This window comes from Aptenodytes patagonicus, chromosome 1, assembly GCF_965638725.1.
Source record: "Aptenodytes patagonicus chromosome 1, bAptPat1.pri.cur, whole genome shotgun sequence".
Taxonomy (NCBI): domain Eukaryota; kingdom Metazoa; phylum Chordata; class Aves; order Sphenisciformes; family Spheniscidae; genus Aptenodytes; species Aptenodytes patagonicus.
The window spans coordinates 64,244,459-64,269,409 of record NC_134949.1 but is presented as its reverse complement, the minus strand read 5'-3'; the positions used below and the strand labels follow the sequence as shown (position 1 = coordinate 64,269,409).

The 24,951-nt window shown below is 46.4% G+C and overlaps 1 protein-coding gene across 2 annotated transcripts in view; it reads right to left on the bottom strand.

Annotated features, from left to right (window-relative positions):
* HIPK2 (homeodomain interacting protein kinase 2) overlaps positions 1 to 24,951 on the bottom strand; it is a gene marked incomplete at its 3' end in the record, with an annotated part of 139,393 nt that overhangs the window by 8,337 nt on the left and 106,105 nt on the right. The window contains 7 exon segments of one of the 2 annotated variants that reach the window (XM_076339831.1): positions 318 to 565; positions 10,601 to 10,882; positions 13,540 to 13,719; positions 14,092 to 14,234; positions 18,843 to 18,964; positions 20,556 to 20,775; positions 23,372 to 23,534. In XM_076339831.1, the coding sequence (XP_076195946.1) occupies positions 318 to 565; positions 10,601 to 10,882; positions 13,540 to 13,719; positions 14,092 to 14,234; positions 18,843 to 18,964; positions 20,556 to 20,775; positions 23,372 to 23,534 (1,358 nt within the window). 2 annotated transcript variants of the gene reach the window in all.

Below are 24,951 nucleotides of genomic sequence, written 5' to 3'. Positions count from 1 at the left end.
AAGGCAGCAAAGGTTCACACTTGCATTTGGGAGCCTTTCATGTCAAATGTTGAGCTAAAGACTGCATTCTGTTCTTGGGTTTATACAGAAGTAACTGGGAACGACACATGCCCCCGTGACTCCTGAGTGTACCAGGGCACATAAATAATGCAATATGGCTCCCAAGAACAGATGTGTCACTTGAGAGAAGGGCAGGAGCACGGTTTCTTTGGAAAACAAAACAAACAAACAAACAAAATGAAACCGAACAATGAGATTCTTCCAAGATAAATCATTTATTTCTTACTAATTTTCTTGACGGAAGAGGTGCAATTTACCTGGTGCCAGGCTATCGCACTCTACCAACACCTCACTGGCCTGGGTTTTCAGTGGTGGCACGATGATCGTTCGGGGGTTCCCACTGCAGTGAGTCTCTGGAACCCCTTTGGTGTCGTAAGTGTTCCCGTTATTCTGCCCTGCGCGATGCTGCACGGCGTAAGGGCTGTTGTTGCTGGAGGAATCGGAGTAGGGGGAGTCATGCACGGTGACACAGCTGATGACGTTCTTCCTTTGCTTGGACAAAGTGCTGAAACACAAGCACACAAGTGGAGAGAGTGAATGGGCAACGATCGACTCGGAAGCCACCAGAAGACTGCCCGTGGCAGACTCGCTCCGTAAAGGCAAAGCACACCCTTCAGTCCTCCGCCAGATAGAAGCTGCTTAAGCCAAATCCCAGGCTTGGAAACTCACTCGTTGCTATTCCAGGAAAGCCTTCATGGAGGTCAAGGAGTGAGTAAGACATTGTGGATAGATATTATATTCACACTGCTTAGAATAGCACTGAACCAGACTGCCAGATTTATTTTCAGACTGCTTTTTATATATGTGTGCAGTAGAAGCCCAGCAGTTATACTATGCTTTGTTGCAAGTCTCACCACCCACACAAAAACGTGGTGGTTTCTCCCAGCCCTCCAGCAATGATTTAATAATAGATGCTATGACTTTTCATGATTAAATCCCATGAATCTACAAAATACACTCCGTTCTATTTACTAATACGGTACAATGGGCATATATCCTCAATAAGCATTTGAAACTGAGGAACAAAGAAAAAATGAGCAGAGCATGTAAAGCTTTTGGTTTTCTTTTCTTTCTCTGAATAAGCACTGGGTCTCCTGACTCTAGCGTGGATTATCAAGGTCCTGCTGCAGCTAATCTATCTATGACATCAAAAAAGTGATTAAAAAGGAACATCAACACTTCCAAGATTAGTGCTAGAAGTTCATTAGACTAGACTGCATGAGTACGATTGGGATTTGCTCTGCTATTGTGCCTAATTATTCCTGATGGTTTCTCCTTCCTGTTATGAGCTTGTTTAGGGAGAAAAAGAGAGCACGAGAAAGAGGACGGAGGAAGGGGGATGGTGAAGATATGCTTAAATGGCTCACATCCTTGACAGTGCACAGACCTTGACTACAGAAAATAGCTGCTATGTTTCACTGATTGCATTATGTTGTTATGGCAACTGAAGTTTTTAAAATGATGAAAAGAAATGGATAGCACATAAAAAGCTAAGTAATTAGGCTTAATGGTGGAAACAGCCCCAACAGGAACAAAAATGCCACGGAGAAAAAAGAATCCATCTCTTAACTTCTTGATTGTGCACTTTAAAAGGAGAGAGATCCCTTTCCCATGGAGTCTCCTCTCTGTTCTCTCGCTCTGGCCGGTCCAGTCCAGGGAACAGCTGATTAATCCGGTCTTAGTCTGTGATGGAGCCATTTGCTCCCTAGCCTCAGCATCGCTTCTTACCCAGGGCAAGGTAGAGCAGATACTGACAACAGTTGCCTTCCAAGGACATTGTTTGCCTTACTTATTTTTCACAGTGCTAAAGGAGCACTGGTGGGTTCCCTTCAGCTTGTCTGTCCCAAAGCCTCTCTGTCAGCATTCACAAGCTGCAACTCACCACCTCGCTCCCAAGACTTGTAACTGAAAAGCTATCAATCATCTCCTCCATTAAAGAACACCTTGGGGTGCTGCATTCACGAACAAGTTACCATCACACAGACTTTCCCTGGGCTATCATCACAGGATCCTGGCGTGCCCTGAAGAGGACACAAGACCATGTTGTTCACATGTTTCACAGTGAAAAATACATCTCGAGAGGCCCCTGCTATCCTAAAGCATTGACACCTGAAACAGGGCAGATGATAGTGAAGGAGGGGAAGCTATTGCACAGCAATCTGGAAGCTGAAAGCAATCCTGGCAGGGGCAGGGATCTTTTCGACAGGGAAGGTGTATGACAGCGAACCCTCATATTCTGGCTTTCCACAAGGAGCTGGAGAGCATTGGATTAGAAATGGAAGAGCAACAGAGTTATCTTAGATGGACAACTACTGTATGTGAAGAAAGATGTAGCAGTTTGGATATGGTGCTACGAAAGAAGAATATTAAGCCAATAAAAATGACGAATATTGCATCAATATTCCTCTCTCCTTCAGCAGAAATGCCTGTAATCACACATTTATGAGTATCCACACTGCTTGCCCTTTGCAGCTACCCTTGGCTGCCAGTTGAGAAGAGATATATATTCTCTACCTCTGACAGCTATTACATTTTATAAAGAAAAATCAAGTCACTGAAGAGTTTTCTGACAAGTGATAAGGTCTAGCTATTCTTTTACAGTCCTTTCCTTATATAAGTGGCTGAGCTGCTGAACTGGAAATACTTGCTCTCGGCTGACACTTGACATGGGAAGGCTGAGCTGTGGAACTAGAAAGGTATTTTTCTGTGTAATCTGTTCTATTTATTGTTTTAGAATGGGCATATTTTTCACCAATTTGATTGAGGGCTTGTCAAAGCAGGGACCATGAGGAGTCTTCTCCTTCAAAGTCTTATAGCTCCTTAGTTACAATAAGAAAATCAAGTAAATATGTTTGGTTGAACAAGTAAGTGACCCCAAACCCAAACCTTTCCAGAGAAAACAACCACAGCAGGATATTAAACTCATTTCATGGATGGGAAACCGAGAAGGACCAGAGCTATGGTCCTGCCAGGCCTTACGCAAGTGCTTAGCACTACTAGTATGTGTCATCCACCAAAGTCAGCTGGACTATTCCAGTAACAGAGCTAAAGCACATGGGTAAACATTTGCAGGATTAAGGTCTAAGTGATTAGCCTCTCGATTCAGCAGGCTGCATCATTTCAAGCGCAGGAGGAGTCCCACTGAAAGGCGCTGGATTTTTGTCTTTAGGAAAGGTAACGACTGCGGTTAATGCCAGAGCAGGCAGAGAAGTCAGTTGGGACTATGCACACGCCCAGAGCTCGGCACCTGTACTGTACCACAGCCTGCCCGAGAGATTAAGGGGCTGATTTCAAAATTAGCATCAATTTCAAAAGCATCAAAGGCCCAACTCACGCTGAAAATCAGTTGATTCACAGGCTTAGAGATACACGTTAAGCCGAAATGGGGGCTTTTGAAAAGTCAACCCAGAAGAGCTAGTGCTCCCCCTTCTCAAAGCCTTCTTGCTAGCCAGCAACTGTCCTCCTTCCAGCTCCCTCTGAGGACTCAGCTGCTCTCCCCACCTCGCAGTAATGCAGAAGTTATCTGTGTGAGGTCCAGGTTGATGTATCGCCTTCCCTGCTCACAAACTATCAGGACTGAGAGCTTTTACCTGTTGACACAGCACTTGCCTACTCAGCAAGCTTACTGTATTCCTATAACTCAGCCACAGCTTTTGGGGGTGTTTGTGCTTACACAGAAAAATACTATTACAAGTCTTGCCCCCTTCCTATTAAGCTGACTCCAAGCCTGGTAATTGCTTTCCCTCCTGCAAGCACAGTAGCAACAGCATATGTGATTTAGTAGTGTTGAGAGTCGGCATGTGTTCCTGGTCAGCTTGTGTGCCTGCCTGCATTATGTGGGTACGTGTATTTTAATTCTCCAGAGGAGAGAGGGGGGAAGATCACCAAAGTGGCATCAAATCCGTCTACACAGACTGAAAAGCAATAAGCCAGGAAGGCTTTTTAACCCTTACTGGCTGGAGCTGCATCCTCCCTTTCAGAACAGCAGTTGGAAAAATATGTGTTGCTTTGTAAGTTTATTATTAGTTTATGAGTGGTAGGCCATTCCCACCTCGTCCCAAAGAGCTTGTTCTCAAACTTGGACACAAAACAATTCATGTCTGTCCAATGTGCAGACACAGAGCATGACCGTGCCTTCGAACATGCGGAAGCAGCTCTTGGAGACAGCTCTCTAACATACACCACTCTTGCTAGTGCACAGTGGAGAGACGGACGTGGGTCTCTATTCCCCACAGCAAGGAAAGATCTCAAGGAAAAGCCTGATGGAGGAAAGAGAAGTTAGCTTGTGCACAGGCACAGGGCAAGAAACTAAGGTGGGCATCTCAGATATTGTTAATGGAAAGGTGCGGAAGGCAGATGTTGAGAATGAAAAGTGAGAGGAAATTAAGGAAAAGAAGATGCTGAATTAGGTGTTAAAGCAACATTGGAACCATCTAAGTAGCCAAGGACAAGTACAGGGACAATAGCCTTTTTAACAGTGCAACTTGAGATGATTTCTACTTGCTGAAGGCCCAGCCCAAAAGCTCGGTATGTGATAGCATTGCATGAACAGGATCTTTTTTCCCTGAATATCTCAAGTTACACCAGAATCCCAGAAAAAGCAAATGGAGTCTAGCAGGGGCAATTCTTCAGTGTGCGGTTCACCCGCAGAGATACAAACCTTTCACAGTGTGGCTGACACTATAGCAACAGAGGCTTTCAGCTCTCAAGGTCACCAAGATGGCCTTTGGGGGAAGAAAGCACCCATCCCACAACTGTGCCTTTGAACTGGTGTGCATGTATACCACGGCACGTTAGCTTTACATCACATCACAAAAATTCTGTTCCAGGTCTCTGAAAGCTTAATAACATGCAACCTTTTCAGTTTGCTGCTTCAGAATAATCCACCTATTCTAGGAAAGTATAGAGTCAGCCAACAAAAACTCACACTACAACTGCAATTGCTCTCTTCACGTTGAAATCTTATGCCATGCATAGCTCAGCATTGAGAACATGGCCCTCTCTCTTCAGCTCAACCTCCATCCCGACCTGGTAATCTGCTCTCACCTTCTTTGTGAATTTGTGATGGTAAGAAATATTTATCAAGTACTACACTGAGGCCATTTATTAGGCTATACAGCACGTGCTGTAGCTATTTAAGTCATATATACTGAATTGCTTAGCAGGTTGTAAGGGTTCCGCTGCCGAAAGTTTGCTGGGAGAGCTACTGTCTATCTCTGTTATTTTAAGTATTAGTTGCACGTCGGTGTGTCTTCTGGAGATGGAAGGCTGCAATCTTTTTACCAGATGACTGTGGTTAGTCAACGTATTGCTATGCAGAGTCAGTGCATTACTATGCACAGCATAACATAGCCACAATAGGCTAGATGTCAAAAGACAATTACAAATTCTATTTTGACCCTCACGCATGCACATCAGCAAGTTGGCAAAACCACCTGGTTTGTGTCTGCCAGCGATTTCTGTGCATAAGGGGAATGAAAGTTCTCTGAAGTAGGCTCCACCACCATTGCACTATGACATGAATAAGGTGAATTAACAACTTGTGTCAGCTCACACTCAGTTATAAACGTGAGACTCGCACAGAGACTTCACTGTATAGTTTACCATTTTAAGAAAAAGGAAAAAAACCCCAACCCTGCAAGAATTTTGTGCCAATGACAATGTCCCATGAGGCAGTTACTCAGTATGCCCACATGACAGCTGTGGTCAGCCTTTCTTGCCCAGGAAGACAGTGAGGATCCCATGGAAAGCGAAGCTGGAGAGGTGTTACTTATGATACCAGCACAGACAGAGCAGGCAGTGGGGAAGTGAGGGGTTCTCCTGCCTCGTTGGGGTGGAAACACCCTCAAACCCACCCACCTCAAGGCCATCACTGTATTGTTTCAAGAAAACAGTCATGTTTTCCACGGCTGTTGCACTTATTGCTCAAGTTGGAAAGTCATCTAGGCATGTCAAAACGGCCACCTCCACTGCCTTTCCTTCTAGCCCTTCCTCCTGCCACGCTCTGTGATGCGGCCCTTGGCAGGACATGGAAACACCCCTCGCTGCACCACCAGCACAGCCCGGCGCATCCCTCCCGCGGGACCACGTGTGCTCTCCCTCCCTCCCTCCCTCCCACCCACAATTCAGCCATCCCAGGGTGCACTTGTGCCTCTCTGCTCTGTGTTTGAGTTGTTGCTTTGTTTTTTTCCACTTCTAAGCTTCAGAAATATTTAATCAAGGGAGGATTTACATTTAAACCACTGCACCATGTGAAGGTGCATACTGGGGAGTACTTAACCCCTACTACTTGTTACTTGCTGCATATGTGCTCCGATTACTGCGACTGCAGTTGCACTGTCCGTCTGTCTGTCTGCTTGACTTTCTTGCTAGAGCAAGTAGAGAAACTTAAGAGGAATAAATTGATAAGAAAAATATCAAGTCTGCTCTCTGTTTTTACTCTCTTCAGTGCTTTACAGGTAAAGGTTAGACCTTTCCTATTCTTCTTTCCAGAATAAATAACAGTCAGGGTATTATCTTACAGCACAGCAGTAAACATCTCTCTGGCCTATAGAGTCTCTTTGTAAAGGATGCTGAACTGAGAATCTAGAAATTCACTGTTGATAAATAAACAGGGTCACAAAATTGTTTCCTGTTCATATAATGCTTTTTATATGCAATTTTTTTTCTGCTGTTCTACAGGACGAAATGTCACATGCAAAACTTTGTGGGCATCAGAAACCAGGTAAAAACAATTTCATTCAGTAAAAATGTTCCCTTTTTATTTTGACAATTTCATTTTTTTTTTCCTATTATTTGCTTACATTTTGAAAGAAAAAGCCCCCCCTCCATTAAACCAGAAAAGAGAAGTCTTCCCCTTAATTAGTTAATACCATCACACTTTCTCCCCCTTAAATAAAAGTAAAAACCTTTGGCAGTTTTGAAGCTTCCCCAGATTTCACTGTGTGAAACATCAAACATCTCAATGTTTGCAAACAAGCCTGCAAAAAGCCTTGGTTTTGACAAACTGACTTTTTAAATCAGGAATTTTCGTCCTGAAAATCTTTGACCATTTCTCTGAGGACTGTCCCTGCCGAACTGTACCTGAGGTCCCTCCTCTGTCATTTTGCCCCAGGCATGGGGCCAGGGCCCAGTAGATGGCCCCCTTTGACAAGGCTCCATCGAGCAGGTCCTCCAGAGCCCACCTTGCACTACCTCCCCAGCACCTTTACCCAACAGGAGCCCAACATTTTCAGATGACTATTGATTTTAAAAAGATTACACCAAGCTACACTCATCAACAGTGCAAAACAGATGTGAGCTAAGAACGAGCAACATGCTGGCCTGCCCGCCCGGTCAGCTGGTATTTCATAAACATCCTACTTGAACATCTGTGCTTTTCATTAGGAAAAGGAAAATTCTGCCCATATCACACCAAATTCTTCAGATTTTTCTTTCGGCAATAAAAAAGTTGCATCCCCTGTACTAGAAAAGCTCCCTCTGCCGCTCTGGTATTACAGAGAGGCTTTTCTGTTGGAGTAAATCCAAGCTGTAGGGCTCGTTTACTGTATCAGCAGTATCATATTTTATCAGCATTACTAGTGCTTCTTAAACTGAGACTTATGAACTCTTACATCGTCGGAGGATCTACTACTTCTCACAACCACAGGTAGCTCTAATCTCTCTTCACTGAGCAATCAATAAAATAAACATTTTTAGTCTCATGGGTCAAAGAGAAATTTCCAATCCCACAGGAAATAAGGAAGTGCTGTAGCAAATTCAGGAGCTGATCCAACGTGAAGTTAATGCAAAGATACCACTGCTATCAATAAGATGGGATCAGGCAATTAACTCTGACTGATCTGTCAAAGTGCCATACGATTTCTGTATTCTAATCTAGAAAAAGCTAGTATGTTAGGATGTGACCAATAGCATGTTTCAAGTTATTCTTTATTTTTCACCCCCACACCACAGCAATTGCCCAACAGGGTAAAATTTGCATAAATATGGGTGAGACAATGCATTCTTTGCACGGTTTCATTTTCGACTCATAACCAGAACATTTGGGCACTGATTAGAGTAAAGAACATCTTTCACTATCACTCCCATTTTTCTTGGAGCCAAAAAAATAAGTAAGAAAACTCAGAGGTACTTTCCTAAATGTGACGTGCTTTCAATGAAAAAGACCTCAACTTTGGCAGGGGCAAAGTTCATTGGCATTAAATGCTGATACAGCTTCCTTGACTGGAAGCTACATTTCTACTCCAGCTGAGAATCTCGTCTTAGATATGCCCAGGCCAAAAGGCACCGAGCGAGTAGATTTCACTCTCCTGGAGACTTTAACCAAAAATTCTCATTCTGGACATGCTGTTTTCCATCTGTGTCTCTGCCCCTAATTCTCCACTCGCTCTGGTTACATCTGTAGAGGCAATTTAACTCACTCTGGAATTCCAAAAGGTGCCCGAGAACAGCGCAAAATGTCTCTACATGGCTCAGAAATTAAATCTAGCTCTTGAGCTTTGGCCTTCCAGGAATGCTGTTGCCCTAGCACTCTGTATAGATATGCCATGTGGATACAAAAAGTAGCCAGGGATTTGATCCCAGGCAGGAACATGTTCTGAATATGCTTTAGTCATATCAAAGCCAGTTTGTTTATGTAAGTCTGGCTCCTGGGACTACCTTCCTAACCCCTCGGCAGACCTTGCCCAAATATTTAAATACTCCCAACTCGATTTCCAGACACTTTCCAGAACTTTGTTCTGTCTGTCTCCCTGGAGAGGTGCCGAGCGAAGAAACTGGTCAGATGGCAGCAAAGTTGAAGCAGGGGAGACAACCATTAGCTGAAGTGGCTGCAGGATCCCAGCTCTTCTCTCCACCCTGCTCTGGACCCAAGATGATACCCAGATGCTAATAAGTATAAGTATTTGCACATTAACTTCCCAAAGCCTGGGATCAGCACCATAGGTAAACATGCTTGCAAATAGCTCCCATGACCCTTGAGATACCCGCCCTCTTCATGCTGCCCCACCTCACAACCTTAGTTTTTAGCATCTCTTTTGTCTTGCCCTTCCTTTCCCATAAGAGCCCTGAAAGTGGGAGCTCCTTATTTATAGTCTACCTGACTTCCATGCTGACCTTCATTCAACTCTTTCTGGAAACACGCTTTCTTCTCCCTACCAAACTAAGGAATACTGTAGCAATTTTTTTTTTTTCTTTGAAGTGAAATACGTTATCGCTGTCCTGTGATCAATTCCCCACGATAACCATTGCATTCACGGCAAGCCTGAATGTGAGAGGCACTGAGCTCTCACTGCCCGGTGAAGTTCACTGGTAGGGTGAAGGGGAATGGGAAGCGGTGGCAGCTGGCGGGAGGCAGGCTGAAATTGCAGACGCCTGAATCGCGTGGCTCCTCTTTACAGATTTTTAGCTCCTTGAGGCCAAATGCATCTCATCTGCTCTGTGCGCATTTGCAGTGCTCCACTTATCAGCACAGCGCAGAGATATAGATAGATATCTCCAGTGATTAAAGGAGAATCTGCCATGGAGCATGTCCTAAATAAATAAAAAAATGAATTCTCTCTTGACAATACTGGAGGGATAAGGTTAAAAAATTCCTAGCTCAGTTACCAACATAAAGATGGTATAATTATTCAGCTGTTTGCAAGGCTACTTCTCTACAACTTATAAAGCAGAGTGATGTCTTGTGTCTGGCATCAGATAGGAAACCTAGAGTGCCTGCATCGGATGAAAGGTGCTGAAAAGACAGTCCTGGAAAATTAAGTCCTCTCTCATCCACAGTAGATCATCAGCAGTGGCAGCTGTCCTGGGCCGCACTGTTCACTCGGGTGAGTTAATTCTCTGAGGAGCAAACTCAGTCACCACGGTCTTTATAGCCTCATCTATGCCTCTCTGCAGAGTCAGTCAAAAAGCCATCAGTTTCTGCCACTTAAGACAATAGTTCAGGGATGTGTTGGCTACACACTCAGAACTGAGCAAACCTCTTGCAATGTATTTACCATTATTGAGTGTTTATGACTCAACCACTAACTGTTTTTCAGGAACTTTTTACGGAAAAGAGCACATATGGAAGGTGTCATTTAATGCTTTTTACAGATGCCTGCATCATTTAGAAAGAGTAAAGACAATTTTAAGCTACCTTCCTTCCAAGCCCTTCTTTTTGTCTTTGTTTTAAACAGCTATCTGACTTAAAGACGCTCATCACCACAGGATCTCTAAAGTCTCCTTTCAACAGTCTTGTGAGATAGAGAAAACTATTATTTCCTCTTACAGATGAGAAACTATGGCACAGAGAGACTACTACGCTTCTCCAAGGTCACACAGCAAATGTACAGCACGGTAGGAAACACCACCTAAGTCTGTGGAGTCCTCAGCTAGCATTTTAGGCTCCCCATCATCTTTCCTCTCAAATGAAAGATGACCTGGGTGCTGAGACCCAACTGTAGCTCCTGGGACCCTACAGCAACGCCTGGGATGCTCCAGCACTTCTCTGCCTCTGTCTCTCTCTCCTGCACACAAGGAAGAGCAGAGAGCTGCTGCTCACCTGGTGGGTGCATGCTTCTGCTCCTCCTCTTCATCTGTGTCGCTGCTGATAGTGATGACACTCACTGCGGGGCTAGGGGTGTCGGGAATGATTATCGTCTGCCGCTGCCGCTCCCGTGTGGTGCTGGTCGCCACATCCCCCCAGCCGCACGTGACGGAGGTGCTGCAGGCAGGGCTGTTGTGCACCATGGCACAGCGGGGAGGCGTGTTTTCCTTCACTCGTTTCGACCGCTGAGGCGAGCTGATGGATTGAGAGGATGAAACTTCATAGGTGGATGCATTTCTGCAAATGGGAAAGGTTGTTAACTGGTTACAACTCGGTTTGCTTAAGTTGCTCGTTGCCATGGCTTTTGATTCCTGGTCTCTGATTCAGTGGCACTGATTTATGAGGTCTAGGAAAACTGCGAAACTGGCATAGTCACCTCGTCAAAGGACAGAGTGCCTCACATGACTTATTCATATAATTGGCTGAAAAGTAGTTTCTTTTAGTAAAAAATTCAATTTTGTTTTCCCTAGAAATTCCCAAATGAGAAATGCTGCCTCCCAAGAGTTTGTGCTGGGAGGTAGAGGCTAGTCACACAGCCCAGACATACAAAACACAGGCAGGCACAGTATGGCTGTCACAGAAGGAAGAACCCCCCAAATGATAACCCCTTTCTCCTGTATCCTGCATGGATGCATCAGGACCAGATATTTTTTGGCCAGAAAAAGCTAAAGGTAAAATTAGAATTTTTTGTGGAAAACAACAATCATTTATCAGGAAAACTGCTTTTCTTAGTTGAAAATTTAATTTTCTGTTTAAGAATCTGTTCAATGAAGATTTCGTGTCCAATGCTTCATCCTCTAGGATAGTGGAGTCCCATGGATGAGAGCACGCAGATGGGAGGACATACACTCAGTTTCATTTCATTCCCACATGAGGCAGCAGATACAGCATATATAAATCAGAAAGAAAAGAACAATCTTTTTATTATGCAGTAGAAAAACATTCTCAAGTCCTGTTTTTGTCCCAGTCTTCCTACTTCAGCTTGCCTGCCTGACAGTTGGAAAGGGCCCACTTGGATCAGGGATCTGAACACAGAACCTGGCCACCAAACAGTGCGGCGCAGGTCTGCAGATGGGAATATTTACCAAAGCACACTGACTAAAGCCCATTTCAATCTTTTCCCACATTTTCTTTCTTCTTTTTTTTTAAACTTTATTTCTTCTGCCTATTGCAGAACATTCGCAGATTCAGAAAGGAAGCAAACAAAGTTCTGGTTTTGTTCTACAGTGGGGCCTGGGCTGCATGTTCAGCTTGGCCCAAAAGCTAACAAAAGGAATAGGTGGCATCCATCAGAAGGAAGTCATTATGGAGGTATCGCACTATACCAACTTACACAGGGTCTTTTGCATAACAAATGGCTGCACAGTAGCATTTGCAGTGCTTTTTGAATACCAATGAGCAGCGTGGAGTACCCTCCTCTCCAAAGGAGCACGTCCCTCATCTGGCTACAAAAGCATAACAACTAATGAAGCCGTAGAAACCCTTGCTCTGAAAGCGTCCAATTCCTCCTGGACACTGCCACCCTGCCCCTGGAGAGGGAAGGGAGAGGGGAGGCCCTGCACAGGCACACTGGTTGCAACAGGCGCTCTCTTTTGCTGGCTTGCCGGGGATGTAGCTGCCTCTGCTCTACATTACGAATGGACTAAGACAGCTGGAGCCCACCCAAAGTAAATGCAACATTAGAGAGCACATAAATGGGAAGGATTTAAATAGTGGCCTCTTAACTAGAGTCAAAGTGGTTGTGAACTCAGAGCTCATCTGGCCCCAGTCCAGTCACCCAGGAAAACCACAAGCTCCTCTGCTTTTGCCACTGCACAAGTGGTGACCCATTTTGGTTCTCTCCCCCGCACTGTTCTGTTTTGTTTTTTTAAAAGAAATGTGCTAGTTTCACAGCCCAGAGGACTTTCCCTGGAACAGCTGCACATACATCTTAAACAGCCTTGTCCTCTAGGCAAGATTACAGGGCTGTGACAGGCACTGCAATGATCCTATCGTTTGAGTTGTGCCACGTAACATAGTATGAACCAAGACCCAGTCTCCTCTTTGCAGAGCCAAATGGTCCTACTGAGAGTTGATAGATTTAGGTGTCTAAGGACTGCCCCTGTATGAGATGTCCTTATAAAATGCTTCCTGTTTATGCTGCCATGATTATAAAAAGGCCAGTGCAGGTATCTGTTGCTGGTGTGTACTGTTGAAGATAGCGGCCAACCATGTATGTTAGGAGCTGGAGAGCTTGAAGGTGGCCTAAAGCCACCCCAGTCCTCCACTCTGCATGGCATTAAAGCTCAGAAGATAGGTCATCATCCCGTTGCTTTTGAAAGGGCAGATCTTGTATGCACACATCAGGCACATGCTCCTGAAGATGCGGTCCCCTGGAGGTGCACCACCCTGTGAAAATGCAGACACTGCACCTCAGCAGTGCTTCTTCGAGATGATGTGGGAAGAAAAGGTGTGGCAACTGGGCATTGTGCCACGCTGACCTGAGAATATAGTTACATTTTTAATTACGGTGACTACAAGGCCTCAGGTAATCACAGCAGCATAACGAGCTGTATAAACAGGGCCCGAGTCTCCCATCCCGCATCCCCTCCAGCCACTAACTCCTGCACAAAATGATGCTCACTGGGTATAAAATGCGCCTGACTACCTCTTACCCCCTGCTCTCCTGACCTGGGTACGGAAGAAGTGAAGCAGCAAAGCGTCCAGTCACAAAAACCGTGATCTAATCACTCGTGGGCCGTGGAACAAACTTTATGTTGCCCCACAGATGTCAGTGAATACCACCCTCATCAGCATGCTTGCATTGCAGGGCTGCATTGAGAACAACCCAGGCACGGACTCCTGCCTCACCGACGCCACGACCAATGGCAGCGCCGGGAGCCGTGCACACTCACCGGGGCGCCGACTGGTGCTGCTTACTCTTCCTGGCGGAGGTGGTGGCGGCGGGCGGCTGGCGCATGACGTGAGCAACACCCACGTTGACGGGCTGGGCTGCGGGGAGAGTCACATGGCTAGCTAACAGCGCGGGCTGCTGCATGATGGGGTTATAATGGCTGCCATGAGCGTGGGTGTTTCTGCAAAGGGGGGAGACAGGCACACGTTTAAAATGCAACCGGCGGCTCTTCAGCAGGCTCTTTCACAGGCTCCCACTGCTTTCACTGAGGCACCCTCCTCCAGGGCCCGTTGGGCTCCCAGTCCCCTCAGGAAGAAGCATTCCCCCCAGGGAAGTGACTGAAGGGAGCAGCGTGGGCACGGCACTCCGCTTCAGGGACGGGGAATGGAGAACTGCCCACCTCTCAGATAGGGAGGTTGCAAGCTGCAGCCTCCTGTCCTTCTCCCCCTGCTCCGCAGACTCATGGGACCCTGTCCCTCCCGCCCCAGCTCTTCTCACGCCTCCTCCAGCACTGGTGGGTACTTCAGGGAGCCTCCAAGTGCTTCCAGTTTACCTCCAGTCTGCCAGCGGCTGGGTGCCTGCCATGGACTCCGGGATGACAGTCGCGTGCTGGACAGAAGTGTGGGTGGCCACCCCGGTCAGCTGCTGCCAGGCAGGAGGGAGCAGGATCTGCTGAGTGCCACTGGGCCACGCTTGCTGTCGACAGAGGGAAAACAATTTCTTAACAAGAGGCATCATACACTGAGTGTGAGTGGTGGTCCATGCTCAGCTGGGGCTCCTAATAATGATCATGGTCATACTACCTAGCTCTTACCGCTTTTCAGTCATAGATGACAAATACTGTTAGGAAACCACAGTAAAAGCAGTAAAAGTTATCAATACAGAGAGCGCAAAGGAGGGGAAAAAAAATTCCTGCCGTCCAAAGCAGCAGCTGTGTTTTAGGTTAAACTGGGAATGGGAGGGATCGAAACTGGTTGGCATTTCAACCCAAACATCAAACTCTTCAGCACCTTTTAATTTTGTCTCTCCAGATCAGCTGAGCACTATGGTCCCATTGTTATTTTCCCCCTCCTACAGCCAAGTTTCCTTCCCACCCCAACAGGACCTAACGGACTTCAGGAACTTAAAGGAACTAAAACGGAGGATGAACTTTTCAAAGATGAGAAAAGAGAACACGGGGCTGCAAGGCTTTTGCAAGGAGGGAAAAAAGGTGAATTTGGGGATACCAAAAGGAAGTGCGCATCGGTCACCGAGTGTTCCTCAGGAGGAACATCTTGCTGCATGGGCCAAGGAGCCCAGTTGCCTGCTTCCAGCCCACCAGGAGCCCCCCGGCCAAAGCAGAGTGGAGCCATGCATGACTACACAGCATGTGCCTGTCCTCTCTGTGTGCTCTCCGGCTTTTTCTGAGCGGGTGCCCCCCTTGCAGGGGTGGAAATCTCTGCCCTGTGAGTTAAGCCATCGCTCTGCTATGCAACCATCCCTCCAGCTGCGCTGCCACAGGCATGACTCAGGTCGTCCTGCTCCAGTGACTCCACACACAAGTCAGATGATTGGTTTTTTGACTTGGGAAACTTTCTTTGCTATGTGCTGCCTGAAGGCGGCTCCGGCAGCTTCTCACTGCCTGGGCTGGGGAACACAGGGGTACTGGCTATTACCCTCCTTAGTTCCAACCGGCACTACTATATTGGACCCGTGTTGTGTTATCTCACAGCTCTAAGGAGGCTAAATTTTAGAGGGGAGACTTCTTTCAGGCATGCATTTGTCCCCATCTCCATCCTCACAAGAATCCTGTTAACTGTCCCCATGATCCCCTTCCATCCCCCAGTAAAAAAAAAACCAAACAAATCACCCTCCCACCCCCCAAAAAAAACACCTTTTCCCAGTTCTGCTCCAAAGTTTGACTGTCTTGTAATTTTCCGCATTGCTGAGTTAGATGAAAAGGCTGCTATGGTGAGCCCTCTCAGCAACATCTGCAAAGGATGGACAGTCACAGGGCTCCTGAGAGCTCTTCATCTAAGAAGCCACAACCATGAACTGGTGGCTGCTCAGAGCAGGCAGGAGGACGAGGCAAAGACGCAAAAAGATCGGGCAGGAAAAAAGCTTTTTTTGGTTTTTTTTCTTTTCTTTTTTTCCCAGCTTTGATTTAAAAGAGGAGACTAAACTACTGTTGCAGTCAGTCCCAGGGGACTACCTGGATTTACTTGCAGAGAAAACTGCTTCCTCCCTTTTCAGGAAGAGAACTGAACATATCTAAACTCCTTTCCTGACTGCAGTGCATAAATTTAGATGCAGTGTTAGGGTCCAGGCACAAATTCCTCACTTATTAAGTAAGAACCACGGAATCATTTAATCTGCAGATAAGACTTGTCTAGGCTGATCCACTAGTACAGTGTGCTGTGCTTACACACGGGAGGCTTGTGCCGGCAGCCGCAGCCTGTTCTCAGTTATTGCATTACTGTGAAATTGTGCCGTCACGGCGGAGCGCCGCGCTGGCCCCTGCGCTTGGGAGATGGTGGGTCCCCCGGTGCGATGGAGCTCGCGCTTCGGATGTAGAGCCAGAACGACTAATGGAATAAGCTCATTTGTTCTGAAAGTCGGTGGCAGGACCTCCGTGGGAAGAAGTATTGTTGGGAAGGAGTTAAAAGAAGAGAAAAATCAAGAATTCAGGGCATTATTCAAGGACAGGGGACAGTTCTGGGTCACGTCATGGAAGCCTGCCAGAAAACTGTACAGCTTTGTCTCTTTTGAGATCTGAAGCTGCAGAGAGCTATTAGCAAAGACAGGATCAGTCTCCTTTCACTGGTCTCTGTGCATACAGTATGTGGATCACACTTGCTTGAGAGGGTGAAAATAAAATAAACCCAGAGAAGTTACAAATAAGTTACTTTCGCCACGGGCTCTGCATCTTGCAGGCTGCTTGCTCTGTCTAGCTCCTCGCCACAGGCTGCAGACACACAGCTGCCAGAGATGATGCTCAAAATCTGTCACTGCCTCTGCCCTGGGTCCCTCCAGCTCCTGGAGCTCCTTTCCCTGCCCCTCCTCCAGGACTGCTGGTCTCGTACAAAATGCACAGGGAGAGCCGGACGTCAGCTGCACTGGGATGCAGTAAGGTTTTGCCAGCCACAGCCATCCTGATGCGGGCAAGCACAGTGACCTGCGCCGTGTGCTGGGCAGGGGAGAAAGCCCATTGGTACTACACAGTGCTGGGAGCACAAGGAGCAGCATCATGCCTAATCAGGGGGACAAATAGGGCGGGTAAAAAGACAGAAGTGGGCTCCGGAGACACTACACTCTCTGCCATGGACTGTCCCTCTACTAGTTGGAGCAATTGCACAGTCCGGTCTGAAGAGTATTAGATAAGCAGCTGCGCATGAGAGGAGTAGCTCTCTGCCGAAAGAGAGACACGCAGCCGCTCAGAGATCAGATGTGACTACAATGCATTACAAAGAAGCTGTGTTTTTCCATTCAGGAAACTGGAATTGGGTACAGATTTGTTTATCAGACCAGCTGCTCAGCCCGAACTGAGCGAAGCCTGCGGACACCAGATGCCACCGGCATCAATCAGAGCGTCTTGCCATCAGAGCGGCAGCTAGCATTTCTCATCACGTGAGACAGACAGATATATCAACAGGCAGACTGTCTCTCTTCTATTAAATCAAAAATTAAAAATCTATGCAAGTGAGGAGTGTTTCTTAGCTTAAATTCCCTTGTGGAAGTGACAGTGAATAAAACATTGGTAGAAAGTACGAAAGGGGCAGTCCATGAAATGGGAGTTCATGTAGCAGGGGCAGCACAGAAATTGGTAGCAAAGGTTCTTCTGAACACTCCTTCCCTCCCGCAGACTGCGTGGTGACCCCAACAAGGCCACCTCGAGAAGAAAGAAGGGACTGGAGGTCTCAAGATCTTTCAGGATCCTGCTGCCTTTGGGATGCTTCAGACCCAACCCTCACCCCTTCAAGCTCCATGTAACAGCACACCTCAGGAGGCCTGGCAGAATGGCAGGGGCGTGCAGAGCTCTGTCACCTTCTTCACCCACTGCCTAGGCTGACTTCTTGCACAAGCAATAGGTGCCTGCAACCGTGCCTGCACAGACTGCTTCTCGCTTTGCCATTGTTTTTGTCTCCCCTGCCTCTTAGGCTCTCCTTTCCTACCAAACAAGAGACCTGGCCACGCAGGTTGTTACGACAGGTTGCAACAGAGATAGGTTCAATGTTTCAGACGGCCCGCTAACAAAGACTCTGCTATTGGGAAGGGGCAGGGCACATTAGCTAATGGAAATCACACAGGCTGCAAGTTGTGTTTTGATCCGTCTTCACCAGATAAGCACGACTGGCAGCTGGCAAAGAAAGGCAACTGCACCAAGTCTTACCCTGGCAATGCAATGCACAGGCATAACCCTGAAGTCTGCTGGTACTTGACTGCGTATGAACGCGCTGGCATTAATGAAAGCATGGCAGATCAACCAATCCTGAGTCAGAGGCATGCATTTTTAACTTGTAGGTCATCTTTTCCAGGCTGCACAAGTATACTAGGCACTTTTTTTTTTTGCTGCCAGAAACATGCTTGATATTGGCAGAGGTACCATGGCACCAGCTGAAAACCAGTAGGGGCAGATTCACCGAAGCCAGCCCAAGGAGGAATGAACTGCTCCTCCTTTTTGAGGAGCTCGGGTTCTCCTTGAGGATGTGCATGTGATCGGTGGTACCCATTCCTGTTTGTTTTTTTTCCTGGGAGGAACCATGCTTTTCCTGTGAGGGCATTTTAGACAATTGTGCCAACAAGTGCTGCTGACAAGGAGAGCTCCTTGGCTGTGGGGCCTTGCCTCTGCCCCCCACATCTCTCTCATAACTTAAGAGCAGAGGGGCAGCTCATAAAACAGAAGGGTGAAAACTTAAAAGCATGAAAGATATTTATCAGCAGCACGCAATTCACCAGCACAACTCCTGGCCACAAACTACCTCTGAGACCGCGAGTTCAGGAGTATGCAGGAAGGTTATTACCGGTTCCTCCTCAGCAGAGGCCTGACACAGCTTCCCCTGAGGCTTCCCACTGATTCCAGTGGAGAAGCAAAAGGAAAGAAGGTCTTTCCAGAGACTTTTGCAACTCTGACATAGCCTTTGAGCTGAACAATGAACTGGGGGAGGTTTGGACATTTTGGAGAAAGCTGGAGACCCTTATATGGCTGGCCAAGTCTCCGAACTGCACCAACAGAAGGCCCTCTAAGAAAGCTACTCTCCCTCAGCCTCCAAGAGCTAAACAACACAAAAAATACCCGCCGAGCTCGGTGTCTTCAGAGCTCCTTACCTGTGCGAGGAGTCCTGGCTGGATCTGAAGAGGTTGGGCCCCAGGAGCCTGAGTGACAATGGGAACGGCATTCTCCATCCGAACTGAATACCCAGCATGCTTCGAAGGGGAGGCTTGTAACCCTGTTCCACCAGTACAGAAGGTACAGCATTAGCCATCAGCAGCATTGCTAGGAACAGGGGTCTGGTTTTCAGAGGTGCCTAAGGGCACTCACTGATGTCCACTTAAATTGCAGTGTTCAGTCCCTCAAAAAAATCGGGCTCTCGGAGCCCCACGTATTCCACCCCAGCCCAAAAATGTCCATCAAATGTTGATAAACATGATACATGCATAAGGGTGCAGAAAAGACATTTTCAAAGACGTTGAGGGATTAACTGAGTACATATTTTTAGGGTACCTCAAATCTGTGGGAAACACCTCAATACAATGTGTACAGGGAGAAAAGGAAGACAGGGGAGGGAATGGCTTCTCTTCCCCCATGTTCTCTGGTTTGACAACAGAAAATGGTCCTTGCCAGCCAAAACCCATTGCTATGTGAGAATGCTCTCTTGTGACCCAAGTGGGACAGTGGGATGGGAATCCAGAACTGTGCACTCACTCAGCCTTGACGGGAATAGGTGTTTTTCTCTTACACAGCTTCTCAGGACTCATATTTAAAAGGCTCTGATTTGACCATGTAATCTAGCACACCCCAAACTGCAACCATTGCTGACTCAGCTATGCATTAGCCTAACTGAGCTGCAGGAAACTTCCCCCTCCACCACCTTAGTGCGTGACACAACCTGTGCTACCTCCTCTGGTTTAGAGCTTTCTCAAGACAGCAAGCGGAAGATGTTAGCTTACATATTCTAGCAATACATTTCTGAAGTCAAACCCTTGAGATGCATTTTAACTATGTAGAAGAGGTCTAGCTAAACTCCCCTAGTTCAAAAGAGCTTTGATAATCTTGCAGAACATTTAACAAGTGCCTAGAGACTGCTGCACAGACAGGCTTGTAGAAATGAAGAGCAGAAGTTGCACCAGCTGAACCAAGGTCTGTTTAGACCACTTCCTACAGATATCTGGCTAGTTTGTCCAAATTGCTACAGTGTGTAAAGTCAAGAGAAGGACCAGTGGCTAAATCTGATCATCACCCAATTTGTCTGATAGTGGTGCCTGCCACTGGTATACACAGGCAGAGCTGTTTGCAGCAGGGCTGGAGCTAAAGGAATTGTACTGATAAATGGTCACGAGCATCTGTTATGGGGGCAAACCCTCATGTCCAGCAGCAGCACACTCCCTGCTGCATTAACCTCCTGAGTCCCCCTTTTAACAACTGAATCACTGAGAAGTGATGAACCCGTTATTTATGTACTGATTTATCGTTGTTGTGGGGGCAAGTTTTCAAGTTTACCAAAGTGAGGCAGAAGAGCCTTAAACTCTGTTCAGGGCAAAGGATGACAAATACCACACATTCTCCCCCAACCCCTTCTCAGTGCCTGCCCCATTGTTTTAGACCAGCCACCTCCAACCCATGATGTTGGAGGTGCCTGCAAGATCCTCCACTGCTGCAAACATTTCCATCTGCAGCAACCTCATTGCTCTTATAGTAGAAAAATTGCTGGCCTGTAGATATGATCTGCACTAAGGAAGCTTGTTTCCACCAAGAGCTAGATGAAACAGCAGCGGGGAAGGAGCAGCAACTGGCCAAGACTTGGTGAGGCTGTTACTTACCTTGGAAGCCTGGTGGGCAGACAATGAGAGCTTGCTGGAAGGGGTCGGGCCGGGCACAGATCTGCGCTGTTCCTGTCTGCAGGGGCATGCTCCGCTGGGCCACCGCAGCCATGGACGCCGCTGAGGGCTGGTAGAGTGCAGATTGGTAATTTAGTATGGAGACCTCGGGGTTGGCTAAGGAAATAGTGGCACTGGAGGAGGTGGGAGCCAGGTTGGTGGTCTAAAGGAATGACGGGAATTAAACAAAAACAAACAAAAAATGAGGGAGATGGGTACGTTGGAAGAAGCAAAATCCAAAAATAAAATAAAAAAGTAAAATAGTGTAAGATAAAGTAAAAAAAAAAAAAAAAAACCAGCAAACCGAAACCAAACAAGGGGTAGAACAGGACATTGAGGAGCACAGAGGCAAGGGCAGCGACGCGGAAAGGAGCACGATCTGCCTGAGTAACTGCAGCTGTACCATGCCATGGGACCTCTGACCATGCAGCGCTGCTGTGTACTGCTTGGACACATAGTGCGTTCTCCAAAGCAGAACTGTAGCCCCATTTATTGCCCAACTGGCTCTGATTTGCAGCATACAGAAGATGGGTTCAGAAAATGCTACTATCCCCAAATCACGTTGTTCTTTCATCATAGCTCTAGAAGATCACATTTCTTAGGTAAAAGAAACTCAGCACCTCCATGCCCTGTGAAGCCTCATCCTGAGAGGGGAGACTCATTCCAGCCTTTCTTCTACCTTTTATCTAAGACGGCACATGCCCCTTGAATTATGTTTTGAATTTGAAGGAATCAGAAGGCATAACAGGAGGTAATAATAGTATTTTCAAAGAAGTCCAAACTTCACTTGGCTTGACTTTAAAATCTCTCAGAGCAGAAACTCCAGCATGGGATGTTGCAAAGCCACAAAAATCAGCCCAGTGTTCTGCAAAATACCTAGAAATCTTAGGGTGATTTGTTTTTTATTTGGACTGAGTCTGTAACAGTTGCAGACAAACAACTCCTAAACAGCTCTGCCACTGCTCTATAAAAATATGCCCTTAACATTCATGTCTAGGCGACTAGGCTTCACCAGACCAGAGCCCACCTTTCCCCTCCACCCAAACGCACCAGCATCGCTGCTGGAGATAGGCGAGACAACACTTTCTCATGGTGAACAAATGAACCGAGGATGAGGCTTTGATCAAGGCTGCAGGAGGCAGCAGGCTCAGCATTTTGCACTGCCCTGGTTGCCACCGGGCCTGGGAAGGGTACCCATGCTGCACTGCCACAGCCACAACCACAGCTGCAAGGGATGCGATGGCAAAAAATTTCTTCCTCCTCCTCCTCCCCCCTCTCTGTGCAGAGGCAGAGAAGTGCAATCTGTTCCCCTGTGCAACAGACCGAGCAGCAACCACGACAGCTCCCACACTCCTAATCTCAGGAGTCATAACGGGAAGGAGGCAATCCCCAGGTATTTTGCAGAGACAGGGAGCACCAGAGAGCCAAGATGAGCGGTATGTTGAAGAGAACAGTGAAAGGTTTAGAGCTTGTTCAAATTAAAACACCCTTCCTGGAAATGTTTCTACCACTTATTCTAGGAACACTGGAGATACCAGTTCTACTCACGACACACACCCCTTATGAGAATTCAGAGATTACCACAGACCTTCCCAGCCAACAACCAATCTTAACATCAAGTGAGTTGTGAGGAAACGAAAGCAAGTCTGCATTTCCTACTAGCAACTGTGGTACAAATGTTCTCTCTGCCCTGCAGCTGCGGCCTAGGGGAGCATGTAGCATGTTTCTTTAGTCAGCATCTCAGAAACAGCCAAGAAAGGGAACCAGTGTTTGTAACTAATACCCTATAGCACCAAGCCATGACCTATCTCTGTCTGCATCTGCTTAATGAATTGTTCCAAAAGACCTTCTGTGATCACATGTATCGAGAACTGAGTCATGAAGTCTGGTTTTCTGAGTGCTACAGGAACACCCTGTACATCTACACAGACTCCTTTAGCTCCCTTGTTTTCCAAGCACCATTTCTGCAACGCCACCTGCAATCTCTAGAGCGAATCTTGAGCAGCCTGTTCCCAACAGGCTTAAAAGACGGTAGCTATTTCTTGAGCTTCAGTCTCCTACAGTGCTGTCCCTGGAGAGTTTCCTTTCACTGTTGTAATACAGTACCGCAGTAAACAACTTAGCCTGCTAGTCACACAAAATTTGTCATCCCAGCACCCCCCAACACTGGGGCACATAAAACTAATACAAGAGTCCAAAGCATGATTGCAAAGCCAGAGCCCACCAATGTAGAGTGCAATGTGTTCGGAGTAGGGGTACGAGCACAGGGTCCCCACATCAACTGTGGCACCTGGAGTAAAACCAATGAGAGATAAGAATAAACATTACCACTAAACTCTTCCTTCCTGTTGATGGGTTACAGTGCTGTGTCTGTTATAGAAGGGTTTAAATTCTTTTAACTTCCATTCGAAGAAGTGCTGTAAGATCACAAATACTTCTGCGTGACCCAGGGAGCACAGTCCTGCTTGCTGCATTAAGGGACTAATGAGCTTTTCCCCATAGCAACTTCCCAAGTAAGCAGGATTTATCACCCCCAACAACAACATGAACAATAAGGGCAACATTTCACTGTCGCACAAAATGTCACAAGATTACCACTTGCCTGAAGGAAAGAGAATGAGGAAGAGCGGAGGAAAGAGAGTAAAAAAGTACCATCTTTTTGCAGGCATGTTAAATGGGATGCTACTTTGCTTCTCATCTTCTAGACCCTACTGACGCAAACATTTCAAGCAGTGGCTGCTTCTGATCGATGCCCTTACCTGGTTGTGGACTGTGTTCAGCTGGTTGTTAAAAGTCATGGTCAAGTTGGTCGATGTGCTTGGGGCCACATGGGTGATGAATGGCGTCTTGCTCTGGTTCACTGTGTCATACATATTCACCCGCCGCTTGCAAATCTCCATGTTCTGGAAGCAGGACTTGACACTGTAAGGAAAGGGGGGACAAGGAAGAGACAGAAAATCAACCAACTGACCAACACAGGTAACAGTTCATCACAGTGTCCCTGCATTAGGTCTCAACGGCAGGCTTGGCACTTTCTAGGCTCATAAAGCCCTTTGATATTTTATGCAGGTCTCTCTTAACCAGTGAGAGTCAGATTAACCCTGTACTGAAGAAGGCCAAATGGGTGTCAAGATGAGAGCGGCTGTTCTGGGACTCTTGGGTGTCCCCATGGGTCTGAGTGCTGCGATGTAAGCCACAAAAAGCAAGCAAATTGGTTGCTCTTTAGGTGGCAGGGCAAGAAATACAAAGTGGCTATTTTAAAAGAGTGAAAGAGACTGAGAGCAAGAAAGAAAGAAAGATAGATACTGTTTTTTTCTGATGATTGAGCCTGAGAGGAAAAGCCAACTCATGCTTTCTGCCTCAGTGTAAGCCTAAAGGTAGTTTTACAAGTCTTTCGCAAGGAAGAATTTTACTGTTCTTGGTCACTGAGACCCCTGAAAAACCTTACTTGTTCTTTTTAAAAAGTAGGTCACTGAGAGATGAGTCCAGCCAAGCAGTTAAAACATTGCCCCTGTCTGGCTAAACACTTCCGCAGATGCTTATCTTAAAGCACATGAGCTGTCCTCTTGCAGTCAATGGGACGATTCATATCGCAAAAGGTTATGCCGAATTAGATTCATCAACGCCCCAAGGGAATCAGGTTCTAAGGTTATCTCAGACTGCGAATTGGATCTCTGGGGGGAAAGATTACACAGACTTCCTCTACACAGACTTTCCTTTAAATGTTATTGATATAGCAATGGAAATTTTGAGAAGTATCGTATTTTGTATCCCCAGTAAAGGAGATGAAATACTCTCTGCATTGCTAGAGCACTCTAGGTGTCTGGTACATGAAACTGCCAGTATTTCATTTTTATAATTGGCATACCAAAGCATACAGAGGTTTAAAAGATAACAACATAGCGATCTTGTGCAAAACTGTATTTTTAATAAAATCTTGTTTTTCCAGGTCTAAAAACCAACACAGGTTTTCCACAATTCTTCACAATAATTGTTTTTACAAATGTGACCTCAGAGTCTGAAACATAACTCAAAAAAGTATGAAGGCATTTATTTTATTTCCATTATCCCAACCCAGAAAAATAGAAAATCCAAGCAGTGAAAATCAGCTGTAGCTGTAAAAAATCAGCTGTATGCATCATTTATTTTGTAATGATCTAAGCTGTTAGAGGTAGGGGAAGTAAACACATAATCACATAATTTTTAAGAAACAAAATGTCCCTTCAAAAGAAACAAGCTCATATGATCCCTAGGGTTGGTCAGGAAGAGGACCTAGATCTTTTTATCCCTGTCTTGTCTCTTACTCACATGGTCATCTTTCTTCTCTTACAGGTAATAT